The 15,704-nt window shown below is 42.5% G+C and overlaps 1 protein-coding gene across 2 annotated transcripts; it reads right to left on the bottom strand.

The window, feature by feature from the left end:
• Positions 1-6,399: 6,399 nt before the first annotated feature.
• On the bottom strand, positions 6,400-15,175 carry LOC142909533 (speckle-type POZ protein-like). Of its 2 annotated transcripts, none has more exons than XM_076059745.1 (8): positions 15,063-15,175; positions 14,375-14,496; positions 14,042-14,193; positions 10,703-10,830; positions 9,743-9,920; positions 8,278-8,333; positions 7,723-7,845; positions 6,400-6,699 (listed from the first exon to the last, which is right to left on the bottom strand). In XM_076059745.1, the coding sequence occupies exons 1-8, from the start codon at positions 15,138-15,140 to the stop codon at positions 6,544-6,546; spliced, it is 993 nt and encodes a 330-aa protein (XP_075915860.1). In that variant the 5' UTR covers positions 15,141-15,175; the 3' UTR covers positions 6,400-6,543. The 2 variants fall into 2 exon arrangements, with proteins under 2 accessions (XP_075915860.1, XP_075915861.1); XM_076059746.1 differs by lacking the exon at positions 15,063-15,175 and adding an exon at positions 14,923-15,010 and having other exon boundaries at positions 6,401-6,699.
• Positions 15,176-15,704: the final 529 nt, after the last annotated feature.

Below are 15,704 nucleotides of genomic sequence, written 5' to 3'. Positions count from 1 at the left end.
AAGCGATATCTGGACCCCTTCAAACAAACCGCATTGACCAGTGTGGTGCAGTATGGTCAAGTAACCCATATAATATGGGGAAAGGCATCATCCAGCAGTGGATTGATCTGAGGCTGTGAAAATTGGCTAAGCCTCGAACGCAGATGCACCACGTATACACTGCCGCCTCCTGTCTTATGCCATTACCGACGAGAATGTTGCCCTCTCATACTAAATTAAAACTTTTTTATTTTACCAGGGCCCACTGAGCTGTAAAGCTCTTTTTTTTAGAAGCGACCTGGCCACAAATGATAGCTCAACGAAGTGGCTTATCGTGTGAAAATTTCTAGCAGCCAAATACTCCAAACACATGCTTCTGAATTGGGAGGGAAAAACCGGAGGACTCGGAGAAAAAGCCACACGATCAAGGGGAGAACATCCAAATATACAGCAGCAGGCATCAGTCGAGATCGAACCAACGACCTCCTGTATACCAGGCGAGGTAGTTAACATCTGGCCACTGTGCTTGCAGCCCATCTTACCCGAGTGAATGTGAGCTTGCATTCTGTGCTCTGGTAACCCGTAATTGTACACAAGCGAGAGTGAGAAAGTACACCGTCAGTTTTTCAGGTCGCCCTATCCGATGAGAGCGATCAAACACAATGTGCGATTCTCAGAGACAGCAATAATATAATCCCATTCCTCTAGAATTACTGTCAGCTGTGCCCCTATGATAGGAAAGGTTATGCCACTCTTCAGAGGTATGGGGTGCTCTCCTTTCCTTCTCACCTCATCTATGCCAACCATGTCACGATGTATTTATTTCAATTGTGCCTCTCGTTCGCCAGTCTGATTCTTCAGCTTGTGTACGTCTTGTATCGAGTAGGTGGTGTGGCCAACACCACGCCAAAGGGGTCGTCCATAAATGACGTCACGCACCTGGGGGGGGGGGGGGTCAGACATTTGTGACGATGCGTGACGAGGGGGGGGGGGTGAGAAATGTGACGTCACATCAAAATGCGCAACTTTAAATAAATATAGACAACACGCTCCACTTAATTAAATAGACTTGTTAATAAATGTTTTCTCCTACAACATCAGAGTGCAGCGGCACAATAAATACGCACTACAATGACAATAGTTTAAAGCGATTTGAAGCATGTTTTATCTTTTTTTTTGGGGGGGGGTCAGACATTTGTGACAATGACGAGGGGGGGTCAAAAATCGTCCAAAATCGCGTGACGTCATTTATGGACGGCCCCAAAGCCGCTTTTGTCGCCCCAATGCTGACGTAATCCACAGCACACCAGGTACTCATTTAAGTCTGAGCCGACATAATTGAGGCCCAGGAAGTCACCGTTGTGACCACATACACACGCACGAACATTCGCCAATGCGTCATCATCGCCACTCCGATCATTTAGCGGCCGACGACAACGACGACGACGACGATGTCTGGGGCCGCTCTACCCGATGCAAGGATTCTGCCGACGGCTAAAGGCTCCTCCTCCCGTGCGCCTCTGGCGATGCCCCCCGAACAGCGCTGTGCCGAGATGGCTGCGTCAACGGCGGGCGCTGCGCGGCTCCCTGGCGTGTGCACCTGCAGGGACGGCTACTCGGGGCTTCGTTGCCACAAGCGTACGGCCACCATCTGCTGCTGCTGCTGCCGCCTCTCAAATCCCCGCCGTCAACTCTTCGTAGAGAGAGATTGGGGGGGGGGGGGGGGTATCCGATCGGGATTTCCTTGGCATTTTTCCATCCAGTCCTCTGCATTCTCAAACTGAAGTTTGTGGGCCAGTCTTCCACGGTCCATTCGCATCTCCCATTAGTCGCCATTGAAGTGTAAATTGGACCGTATCGCTGCATTGTATTGCAGGCTGCTGATTTTGTGGGAAGTGAAAAGTGGGCCGCAGAAAGGTGTATCTACTGGCTTTACGAAACACCTGTTGTAGCCTATAGTTACCTGTGTACTAGAGGACATCGAAAGAACGGGTCAACTCCTTGGTAGGTCGGTAAGCTGTACAATGTGGTTATTTATATAAGCATCGTGTCTATCTGTTGATTTGAGAGCTGGAATCGAGACATTCTTCCATATAAGCTGGTATGCTTGATTTGTCACATCGTGTTCCCTGAGATATCACAAATAGTGGCATCAAATGACTGCATCTAACAGAGAAATCCATGTTTAGAAGTCTGTCTCCTTCCTGTTTTATTTCCTCGTAATGATGAATATTTCAAATTTTCAGATTCAGGTTAATGTATCAAGATGCGTTAAAATTGTGGGGAAGATATGTGACCGTTAGTCATTATACCCTGGTCAATGCAGGTTGGTGAGGAAACTCACCCGACGTGGATAACCACACACCACTTGCACTCAGATGACCCCAACCACTCGGGACTCAAGCAGGTACACGGATAGCACCGGGAGGTCTTCATCCAGCTGTGGATTGATCGTGGTCAATGATGACATTCAATGTTTAAGGTGTAGTAGCGGTGCAATTGTTAGCGCAATGCACTATGAACCCAGCAGCGACTCAAGTTTGATTACTGATCACGGATGACATCAGTAGCGAGTGATATCTGAACTAATTCTGGGCACCTACCTGTCCTTCACCAATCCACACTGACCAATGTGGTGAATGATGGTCAAACAACCCCCATGGCAGAAACATCGTGGTGGAGGAATTTATCCAGCAGTGGATCGACAAAGGTCTTCACATTTAAATAAAATGTTTAGTGCCAAGCGATTGGACTACACATTTTAATTCTAGATTTAAAGCTTTCGTGACTGCTAGGATCCATACTCTTTGGTTCTATTGGGTAAAGTCAGCGCTGTCCTCCAGACAGTCTTGTCCCTTCACCTGATGAAGGCCGCTTGTGTTGTGGCCGAAACGTAGTGATTTTTTGTTATGTTATTTTCACCTACGTGACTTTACCCAATAGAACCAAAGAGTACTACACATTTTACCCAGCAGAATGGCGGTGATTATCGCACGCGCAAAACGAAATCGTCTCGCAAGTTCACAGTGTCACATTGTGCGTCTTCATTCTTTGTGCCGTCTGCCTTTTGCTCAGGCCAAGCGCGACATCCCGTGTAGTCACGGCGCTGTCACTGATCACCAATCGATTATATAATTACTGCACCTGAATGAGTTAAATGAAGACGTCACCCTGCTGCTGCTCTATTTAAGACCGGGAGCAAGTGAGGGCTTTACCATTCTGGCGAATTGCCCGATGATGCTGTATGTAATTACCAGCGAAACGTCGTATTCAAACTGTAAATGTTGTTGATTCACCCTTCAACACAGCGGTGGGCTGATGTAGTGAACTCTTTTGTCTTTTGTCAACGTGACACTTTTTTTGCTGATTGGCCGTGTCGGGTGGTGGAGGGTTACGACACATTTATAAATAACGCGATCTAACCCAAAAACCTTTATTATGAATCACGACACTAATTACACCATAACTAGCTACGTGTCCACCAGGCTAACTACACTAATTACACCGTAATTAGCTACATAACCACCAGGCTAACTACACTAATTACACCGTACCTAGCTACGGAACCACCAGGCTAACTACAATAATTACACCGTAACTAGCTACGTGACCACCAGGCTAACTACACTAATTACACCGTAACTAGCTATGTAACCACCAGGCTAACTACACTAATTACACCGTAACTAGCTACGTGACCACCAGGCTAATGACACTAATTACACCATAACTAGCTACATAACCACCAGGCTAACTACACTAATTACACCGTAACTAGCTACGTGACCACCAGGCTAACTACACTAACTACACCGTAACTAGCTACGTAACCACCAGGCTAACTACGCTAATTACACCGTAACTAGCTACGTGACCGCCAGGCTAACTACACTAATTACACCGTAACTAGCTACGTGACCACCAGGCTAACTACACTAATTACACCATAACTAGCTACGTCACCACCAGGCTAACTACACTAATTACACCGTAACTAGCTCCGTAACCAACAGGCTAACTACACAAATTACACCGTAACTAGCTACGTAACCACCAGGCTAACTACACTAATTACACCCTAACTAGCTACGTCACCACCAGGCTAACTACACTAATTACACCGTAACTAGCTACGTCACCACCAGGCTAACTACACTAATTACACCGTAACTAGCTCCGTAACCACCAGGCTAACTACACGAATTACACCGTAACTAGCTCCGTAACCACCAGGCTAACTACACTAATTACACCGTAACCAGCTACGTAACCACCAGGCTAACTACACTAATTACACCGTAACCAGCTACGTAACCCCCAGGCTAACTACACTAATTACACCATAACTAGCTATGTCACCACCAGGCTAACTACACTAATTACACCGTAACTAGCTACGTCACCACCAGGCTAACTACACTAATTACACCGTAACTAGCTCCGTAACCAACAGGCTAACTACACAAATTACACCGTAACTAGCTACGTAACCACCAGGCTAACTACACTAATTACACCCTAACTAGCTACGTCACCACCAGGCTAACTACACTAATTACACCGTAACTAGCTACGTCACCACCAGGCTAACTACACTAATTACACCGTAACTAGCTCCGTAACCACCAGGCTAACTACACGAATTACACCGTAACTAGCTACGTAACCACCAGGCTAACTACACTAATTACACCGTAACCAGCTACGTAACCCCCAGGCTAACTACACTAATTACACCATAACTAGCTATGTCACCACCAGGCTAACTACACTAATTACACCGTAACTAGCTACGTAACCACCAGGCTAACTACACTAATTACACCGTAACTAGCTACGTAACCACCAGGCTAACTACACTAATTACACCGTAACTAGCTACGTGACCACCAGGCTAACTACACTAACTACACTGGGAGTAGCTACAACGGACAGGACCCCAGCTTGGGTCCAAGTCCACGTGTTGGTGACTCTTCACGGACGTCGAATGTAGATCTTCAGGATGACAACAGCAACTCTGGGGAACCCAGCTTATATCCTCCGTGGCCGTGGCTGGCCCCACCCTTGGCCACGACCACCTTCTAGAATCCTCGAGCAGGATCTCGCCCCGACACGTGACCACCCCTAGCCCCCCCACTTGGGGACCCTGTGTAGACTTTACCAGTCACGTGTTCTCCGGGGTCAACCCGAGTGCCATGGCCTAAAGTAACCCGATTCCATGGCTGACACTCTCACACCCCATCCTGTAGGGGTCGGCAATGCACACCTGAGCGTGGTGTCACTCAGCGCTATGACTCAGCGCTCACAGAGCCCCTCTAGGGCCAGCACGACACCCGCATACAAGTGGTGTCCACGATGTGAGTACATCGCACACCGTGCCCCTCTAGTGCCGGCATTACACAGCGACGTCTGCGACGTCAGTACATCTGCATTCCTCTTTCCATCCCAGAGTAACTCTCAGCATGCACCGCTCCACGCTTTTTTCCTAAATACTTTTCAGCTTTTGTTCCATGTTCTTGTTTGATAATTCTTATTTATCACCGGTGCTATGGTATAAGCCATGGTCCTTGTGTATTCTTTTCTTACACCGAGCACTCCATCCATGCTTTGTTATACGCAGGATACACGACTGCAATATTATCTTTGTCAGTCTTCAAACTCGCGCAATCATAGTACTCCTGTTCTAGTCAATGCATAAGCTGTCTGTGCAATGAAAAATCAATCTGAAAAGTTTACCTCTTGAATTAAGGCCTTATATGGCTTGGCACATTCTTATCTTTCAGAACTGATTGTTCTCTATACCACTATCTGTAACCTTGAGTACACAGACACTGGACGAATACTCATCCTTCATGTTAAGGTAGACATTGCAGGGTTTTAGACCATTCTGTTTTTACTTAACTAAACAATTGAACCAAATTGTCCTGCCACCTAGGGACAATCACATCGAACGTTTTATTTTACACTCTCTCAATTGGGATATGTCGTGGTGTTTATTAGGTTGTAGTTTTCCACTTTTTCTACATATGTACTTGTTTATAGAGTTGTAGATGTATAGATGTAGCACTATATTACATGGTAAAGTTAATTTGGCCACCTTTTTGTGAAAGTAAACATATTTGCTTAAATTAACATTATTTTCAAAGCAGAGGAAAGTTGGTAGTCTGATGCAAAGTCTTCACGGTTGTTTGCATGGAGGCCACAGGTAAATAACCGCACCGTGCAGCCCAAGTTTTCCTGGTCATAGATGTTCTTTGCCTGCCACCGTTAAGTCTGTTTGAGACGCTTGCATGGAGGTCCCAGCTGTGGAGACTGGGCCGTGGCCAAGGCACGGAAAGCATCCACAACCAGGTGAGGGCGAGACAGAACCATGGACTTCCAGCCCGCCGTCTCCATTACGTCCATCGCATGACTGCAAGTACAAGTCAGGGTTAAGCGAGCTCCTAATAAGCAGTGTCTATAAGGATTGGGGCAAACGGTTAGTCTCCATTAAAAGGGACTGTAATGCAAATTGCCATGTAAGCATCATCAATGTTACGCAGCTCAGTGACAGTCACACTCTCACTAGACTTGCCTGTTTATTATGAAGTCAATGGCCCGGGCCTTCAACTGCTCTGCACTGTGCAAATCGGCCAAGATCAAAGTCTCTGCAACATTTTCCACCGACAAGTTTGTGCATAGTGCCTCCTCGCACATCACCTTCAACCTCTCTAATGCATACTTGAGAAAAGTAAAAACAAAGTGCAATTTCAGCATTAAGAACACTATTTTCTCTACCTATTTCGCTTGTATAACATTCCCTCACCCCATGAACTACTTTATAAACGCAGTATACAGCAGTCAAATGTTTGAGAATTTTCTTAAAACATGGCATCAACCTTTCAGCATATTTATGTTTTAAGTCATGTATTTATTGATCTCTACTATAATTAGGGGTCCTTGTCCTAAACTTTATTATATTGGTTACAAAGTCATGCAAATTACAAAGGAGGTGAGATGTTGTTTTCCAAGAGCTTAAAGAGTTTGGTTGTTAAGCTGATAAACAATGCAACTGCAAGCCACCATATTTCAACTCTAGCAGAATATTAAACTTTAATGAACAAAGCTTGAACATGCGACTTTATACGATTTGTATTCTTATTTCATTACAATCGCTTTAGGAACTATTGAATATGATGTTCCAGAAGGGAGAGTAATGACTCTTAACTGATTATCTGGCAGATCTTCAGGAACAGCAGGATATCCGTTTCCTTAATAAAAGTATATTTGTTCCAATTTATTTCTATACAGCCATGCCACATCAAACAATCTATTAAAACACGTCCCTTTATTTTATTACTAATTGTATCAATTGTTAATGTGATTAACAAAAACCCCTCAATACAAGAACACACAGCCAAATGGTTGCACTTAGGATAAAAATGCTGCATGTGAATGCACTTCAATGCACACGTACTAGCCTCTAGCATGGACTAATACCAGTTTGACATTCAATTCAATTGTGAAATTGCATGACAATTTATATTTTTTGTTGAAAATTCAATCATCTCCCAGGACATCAATTCCAAAACCTGAAAGCACTAATGTGAACATCTACATCAAATACATTTGCTATTCATATTATTTGTGACACGGGCTTTAGAAAATACCTAAATGCTGTTTTAATTTCACTTGCGACCTACAACTGCATACCGATACATCACAAGGTGGTGCGATCTCATGTTAATATTTTAAGCGTGTAACCTTGTCAGCAGCGGCCAGCAGCTCATCAGCCATCTTCTCCAGGTTTGGAGCCCTTCCCGTATAGACAAAACTCATCATTTCCTTGAACACGTCAGGCTCCACATCATTAATCTCCACTCGATTCTGCAAGGTAGCAACACAATATATTCAAATTAACTTCGGCATATATTGGGAGACGAAAATATAGCATTCAATTAAATAAAATAAACATCCGTTATATCTACACAACACATGTAAAGTGGCTCCATTAAAGTTGTATTCAACTTGCCGATGACTATTTATTGCGCGTAATAAATCCATTCTTGACACACATGCAATGGCCTTCTGTGAAATGTTGAATAAAAAATAGCTATAAAATACAATCTAACATTCCCTCGTAATGAATACTTTTTGATAATAAATAGGCAATGCGCCAAAAGAGTTACTAGGGTAATAGTTCAACATTTGACAGCACTCTCAAGAGATACTTATCAACCGATCCATTGTGACAAATGCACCTTGGAAATGTATGATCACAGTATTAATGTGCTGTATTAAGATTGCATTTAAAGATACCTTTTTGCTCTCTTCCATTTCATGTTCAAACATAGCATTAAAAACAAGTGACCGACCTGAAAAAGGTAAAGCAACTGTTAACAAATACAGTAAAACCTTGGATTGCGAGAATAATTTGTTCCGGAAACGTGTTTATAATCCAAAGCACTCGTATATCAAAGCACTCGTATATCAGTTGTGATCACGTGACGCTAGGCAGACAAAGCGTATACGTACTACTCGTATTGCAAAACCTCACTCGTTTATCAAATTAATATTTATTAAAAAAATTTGCTCGTCTTGCAGAACACTTGCAGACCAAGTTACTCGCAATTCAAGGTTTTACTGTACAGTGAATTGGAAAAACACCGGAATGTGGTACAGACACATTTAGATGTTATATCTAGAGATCAATTAATCTAGATACAAAAGAGGTAAAATCCAGATCCATATTTTATTTCATATGGCATATCCATTACAGATTTGGCAAACATGGACGCAAATAAATGTCCAAATTAGAGGCTCAAAACCTACACCATAACTGCATTGTGAAAAATTAATTCCTGCACAACAACGATATAGTGAAGTAAATAAAAACGGAATAAAAACTTTAGCAACAGGCTAATTAAATATGTTTATCTCTCACACAATACAATATTACATTTATATATGTAGTGACATCGCGAATGTCACTGTGTAATGCCGGCTATAGAGAGGCACGGCGTGCGATGAATTAACATCGCGGGCACCACGTGGATGTGGGTGCAGTACCGGCCCGAGAGGGGCATGGTGAGCGCTGTCTGACAGTGCTGAGTGGCACCACGCTCTGCGTGCGGTGCCGACCCCTACAGGATAGGGTGTGAGAGTGCTGGCCATGGGAATGGGGTTACCAAGGGCCATGGCACTTGACCACGAAGGACACGTGACCGGTAAAGTGTACACAGGGCCCCCAGGTGGGGGCTAGGGGTGGTCACGTGTCAGGGCCGGGAACCCGCTAGAGGATTCCAGAAGGTGGCCGTGGCCAAGGGCGGAGCCACCCTCGCCACAGAGGATAAAAGCCGGGTCCCTGAGAGGGACCGGCTGCTGTTGTTCATCCTGAAGAATATACGTCCTACAAGAGTCACCAACACGTGGACCCGGACCCCGGCCAGGGTCCGGTCCGTCGTAGCTAATTCCCGTGTAATTAGTGTAGATAGCCTGGTGGTCCACCACCATAGGTTGTTCATGTGTTAAGGGGTAGTACCCCGTGTGTCGGTTGAAGAAGTGCGTCTGTGACTCAGTTGAATTCACTACACATATTTACTGATGTATCCTTTAACAAAAAGCATTACAAATTGACGTAAGCATTTGCCAGTGTTAGTTAATAAAATTCAATGTAAAACAGGAAATGGCTGTAGTTGATTACCCCAAACTAATTACAGTATCATTAATTATATGGTTCTATTGTACACTAAACGACGCATGTGTTGCTTGTTGTGGCACAGACCTGCCAATACGGCCTTGTGGGCTTTAAACTCCTGGCCACCAACACGAAGCAGGCAGTCAGTGAAGCGGGAATTGTCCCAGATCTCCCCGAAGTCAACTGCCAGCCGGCAATCTGGTACTTTGAATGTACTCATGCTGGATTGACCAGAAATGTTCACGGAATCCTGCACCACACTAACCTGCATAGACATCAACCAGCTTTGAGAAGGCATTTGATGATTTTTTTTTACAAATCCTCACTTAACTACACATTTTGCATGAAGATGTAGGCTTTGGTTCAATCAAGCAAACAAATCTGCAGACATCCTATATCAGAACAAGTGTTGTGAATAATGCCAAAATAGAGGTCCGTGAAATGTTTTTCATATGAATCAATTTTCATTCTATATTTTTGTCAAGTTATTTTACACTGTATAAACAGTTTAAACAGGTAGTGAGGCCCCTAATTATGGGTTTTGCACAACAACAGAGGAAGTGAACAGCTCTTCTTGATGTGCTTCCTTTCATTATCAAAAATGCTTGTATTTTGTAAAGTATTTTAAAGGTAAAAAATATAAATCTGGCTGATTAAAAGGACCCCCCTAAGGACAAGTAACATTTACATCAAACTGGCTGATGTCCGAGAATAGGAAAAGGAATTCATGTGGCGACATTTAAACAAAACACTTTATGTAATACCTGACATTCTAGTTTATAAAAATGTCAAGGTTTAAATATAAACACTATCCAGAGGGAGAAAACCAAAAAAAAAATACGCTTGATTATTTAATTGTTGTGCTATGTTAACTCTAGCACCAGTGGAGGAAAAACGTGCTTGTAAAACTCATGTTAACAATTTCCTTGTATGGAACAGGGAAAGTAATTATTACAATCTTCAATTAAGTAGAATATTGACTCCAACTGTGCAATTGTAATGACTAAAATAGAAAATTACACATTAGCTGCAGCATGTCATACTTACTTCACCAAAGAGTGTCAGTTTGTTATCTGGAAGCAAGCTATTAGATTCATCAAGCAAAAAATCTCTTCGAATGAATTTTTTAAATCCCCAGTCTTTTCCTTGGAAAAAGCGGTATGCTCGCGGGCTCTCTGTAAAAAAATAGATTTCAAACAATACTCACCAGTTCTTACAATAAACGGTGGTAATTTCATGTAATGGGAAAAAAAAAAACTTAATTCTATTTTCAAAGTGTAAAGACAGCAATGTATTCTAAAGCCCTGCGCCACGGTGGCAGTCAACTACCTCGCCTGGTATATAGGTCATGGGTTCGATCTCAACCCTGATGCCTGTATATTTGGAATCTGCATGTTCTCCTTGTGGTTGCATGTATTTTTATCCAGGTCTTCCGGTTTTTCCCTCCATATTTATAAAAATCCAGAGTATTTGGCTATACATTTCCTCACAATAAGCCATCTCGTTAAGCTATCGTTTGTGGCCGGGGCACTTCTGAAAAAGAGCTATGTACAGTGAGGGAAAAAAGTATTTGATTCCCTGCTGATTTTGTACGTTTGCCCACTGACAAAGAAATGATCAGTCTATCATTTTAATGGTAGGTTTATTTGAACAGTGAGAGACAGAAAAACAACAAAATTCAGAAAAACGCATGTCAAAAATGTTCTAAATTGATTTGCATTGTAATGAGGGAAATAAGTATTTGACCCCTCTGCAAAACATGACCTAGTACTTGGTGGCAAAACCCTTGTTGGCAGAGGCCAGACGTTTCTTGTAGTTGGCCACCTGGTTTGCACACATCTCAGGAGGGATTTTGTCCCACTCCTCTTTGCAGATCTTCTCCAAGTCATTAAGGTTTCGAGGCTGACGTTTGGCAACTCGAACCTTCAGCTCCCTCCACATATTATCTATGGGATTAAGGTCTGGAGACTGGCTAGGCCACTCCAGGACCTTAATGTGCTTTTTCTTGAGCCACTCCTTTGTTGCCTTGGCCGTGTGTTTTGGGTTATTGTCATGCTGGAATACCCATACAGGACCCATTTTCAATGCCCTGGCTGAGGGAAGGAGGTTCTCACCCAAGATTTGACGGTACATGGCCCCGTCCATTTTCCCTTTGATGCGGTGAAGTTGTCCCGTCCCCTTAGCAGAAAAACACCCCCAAAGCATAATGATTACACCTCCATGTTTGACAGTGGGGATGGTGTTCTTGGGGTCATAGGCAGCATTCCTCCTCCTCCAAACACGGCGAGTTGAGTTGATGCCAAAGAGGTCCATTTTGGTCTCATCTGACCACAACACTTTCACCCAGTTGTCCTCTGAATCACTCAGATGTTCATTGGCAAGCTTCAGACAGGCATGTATATGTACTTTGTTGAGCAGGGGGACCTTGTGGGCGCTGCAGGATTTCAGTCCTTCACGGCGTAGTGTTACCAATTATTTTCTTGGTGACTATGGTCCCAGCTGCCTTGAGATCATTGACAAGATCCTCCCGTGTAGTTCTGGGCTGATTCCTCACCGTTCTCATGATCATTGCAACCCCACGAGGTGAGATCTTGCATGGGGCCCCAGACCGAGGGAGATTGACAGTTCTTTTGTGTTTCTTCCATTTGCGAATAATCGCACCAACTGTTGTCACCTTCTCACCAAGCTGCTTGGCAATGGTCTTGTAGCCCATTCCAGCCTTGTGTAGGTCTACAATCTTGTCCCTGACATCCTTGGAGAGCTCTTTGGTCTTGGCCATGGTGGAGAGTTTGGAATCTGATTGATTGCTTCTGTGGAAAGGTGTCTGTTATACAGGTAAGCTGAGATTAGGAGCACTCCCTTTAAGAGTGTGCTCCTAATCTCAGCTCGTTACCTGTATAAACGACACCTGGGAGCCAGAAATCTTTCTGATTGAGAGGGAGTCAAATACTTATTTCCCTCATTAAAATGCCAATCAATTTATACAATTTTTGACATGCGTTTTTCTGGATGTTGTTGTTGTTATTCTGTCTCTCACTGTTGAAATAAACCTACCATTAAAATTATAGACTGATCATTTCTTTGTTAGTGGGCAAACGTACAAAATCAGCAGGGCATCAAATACTTTTTTCCCACACTGTAGCTCAGTGGGCCTTGCCTGGTAAAATAAAAATAGTTCAGTTTAGCTTTTAACTTCAAGGTAGATGAAAATCAGACCTGGATTTAAGTGTATGAAGATATAGTTCATATGGATTAGTTGAATGTGTTTGTGTATTAATAATGCTTGTCTTTGTAAACATGGTTGTGTGACGTGAGTTACATGTTAACATTACCAAAGACAACACCAAAGCAAATAATAAGAAAAAAACATGAAAGTTTAAAACAAAAAGATAGATTTAGACTCTCAGAAACATGTTAATAGCCTTAGCAAAGCACAGTAAATGTATGGATGTCATCACTTAAAATAGTTATCGCGCATTTAAAGAGTATCCTGAAAGTAATAAGGCAATTATAAAACAAACAATATGAACCACTAAAGCAAGGTAAAGGAGAAGTGTGAAATGGGATGAAAATGCCAACCTTTGTAAAACCACCAGAAATGAATAAAAAAAATGGATGAGAATACAAACAAAAATAATGAAGTTGTAATAAATAGTGAGTGCAAGCAGAAAAAATAAAGCCGTCACTTGATAAATTACAATGGAATAACACATGGTGAAGATTGTAAAACTAGGAAAAGAAATGTCCGTGAATGACAATGTCCAGGTACACTAAGCAAAATAAAATTATTATTGGAGGGTCAATATCATGGAAAACACAAAAAATATGTATAATGGCAACTTCTGAACGTGGAACAGGATCAAGAGCACTTTTGGAAAATGAATTTGATAATGAAAAGTTGCAATGTGCTACAGGATGAAAGATTCCAATCTAGTGCATATTACCTACTATGAAACACTGATTACAAATAGAAACACTGACAAATGGAACAAAACTAAAAAGTACACAAAGCGTGGAGAGAAGTATGTTGAAAATTACAGTGAGAAACTGAAAGAGGAACACGTTGGTCAAATCAAAACGGCAAATTAGAGACATCATATTCACTGTTGTAAATATAGATTGGGCTTGGACAGGACACATCGCTAAATGGGATGGTTGATGGATGAGACTAGTGGTCGAATAGGAAGAAAAGTAGAGTACATGCCCAAGACGATGTCAAACGTAGACAAGGAGATATTAGATCAGCTCATGTGAAGGATGAGGGATGGTGTTCGTAAGGTTTATAAAATGTTTCCAGCAGTCGATAAATAATGGCTGATTATGATATAATCCTGTTACCAAATACACATATGACGTGAATTGATACTTAAATACAAGTAGTTTCACCCATAGCCTTGGTTTCCTCTCCCTTGGCATTAAGAATAGAAATCTTGAACTTGGCGTAGACTTCACTCTTGGGACAGCTGACCAATAACAAGTACAACGAGAGGTAATCTTTGCTCTCTCCGTCAAAACCCTCGGGGTTTATGCGTAGGCACCTGATTGAACATATGAACAAGACATGGTCGTTAATATTAGGTGTGTATGTACGCGCAGACTATATTACTAAAACAATATAGTATGAACTAAAACATGCACTATGCAAAATTGTTCTAGTAAAGCACCTCCGTGAGCATTGTGATTTTTTTAATGTCATAAAATAGCCAGAATTTACTGTACCATTTCAATGTATCATTGGTGCCTGCTGAAAATGTAGAACTCTTGAGAACTTGGCCCATTTCTTCACGACAGAAGCTGAAATTGTTGATGGTCCACATATAAGAGAACTTCACGACCTTAACCTGAAATACACGAGCACATAACAGCTATAAAGCTCATTCATTACCATAAATACATGACCATTGACAAACCCTCAAGTATTTCACCCACACATCTGAATATTGTGCTCAAAAAACACAAACTGTCTATAAGGAAAGAAACATTACTGTAAATGAAAGGGTCTTATTAGTGTTCTGGGATTACCTTGCATGTTCATTACTGCACAGCGTTGACACAACAAGTCTCAACATGTCATAGATTAGAGTGTGCAATAAAAGGCCTTTTTATTTTTTTTATTTGATAAAAACTGCTGCCCCTTTTGTAAAAACACACGACCAGTCAAAATCAGAGACAATTATCTAGTATAATGTTGTTAGTGCAATTCTATGAACTTTGCAATCTGATGTACAAAAATAGCCTGTACAATGATAATCCATAATTGCACTTACACATAATTATGAAACCATTTTCGATGGCTTTGCGACGAACAAAAACCGTGTAAAAGTTAAATGCATTAGCCATGCGCATACTTTGACCGGCACAAGATGGAGACCCGTTGAATGTGATTGGCCACAGGGGAACAAGTTACCTGTGTGTAGCACCAGCTTTCTGCGATGGGCGCATTGGACATTTCAGACGGAGGTGGGGGGCTCGGGGCCCTGGACATGTTTGCATTGAATGCGAGGGAAGTGACATCATCAGGTGACATTAAGAGGGAAGTGACATCATCAGGTGACATTAAGCAGGAAGTGACATCATCAGGCGACATTAAAAGGGAAGTGACATCATCAGGCGATATTAACATGTAAGTGACATCATCAGGCGATATTAACATGTAAGTGACTACGAGATTACGAGTTAAATGTTCTTGCTGTGGTTTTCACACCTGACGATGATTGCTTGTGTTGCGGTCGAAACGTCGTAAGAATTTTATTGTTTTAGATTTTTTATTATTTTATTGTTTCCCTTCTACGTGGTGACTTTACCGAAAGAACAAAGAATATGAATCGCTGCAGTCACGGAAGATTTAAATAATTAAATAAACCACAAGAGATTGTGTCGCGTGCAAAAGAGAGTCGCGTAACCGATCACTCAGGAGTGGGACCTGCGCCTTTAGTGGCACCCCGACGTGAAACGAGCACACGGCACCAACTGTCCCCACTTCCTGAAACGGAACGGGGTTTTACAATCGATGCACGTGCAACTAGTCTCAATGATTGTTGCGCAACAG

Source organism: Petromyzon marinus, unplaced genomic scaffold, assembly GCF_048934315.1.
Source record: "Petromyzon marinus isolate PM22_M1 ecotype Great Lakes invasive population unplaced genomic scaffold, UKy_Petmar_22M1.pri1.0 PM_G_Scaffold_124, whole genome shotgun sequence".
NCBI lineage: Eukaryota > Metazoa > Chordata > Hyperoartia > Petromyzontiformes > Petromyzontidae > Petromyzon > Petromyzon marinus.
The sequence above is the reverse complement of the archived record's forward strand: the minus strand, read 5'-3'. Positions and strand labels throughout refer to the sequence as shown.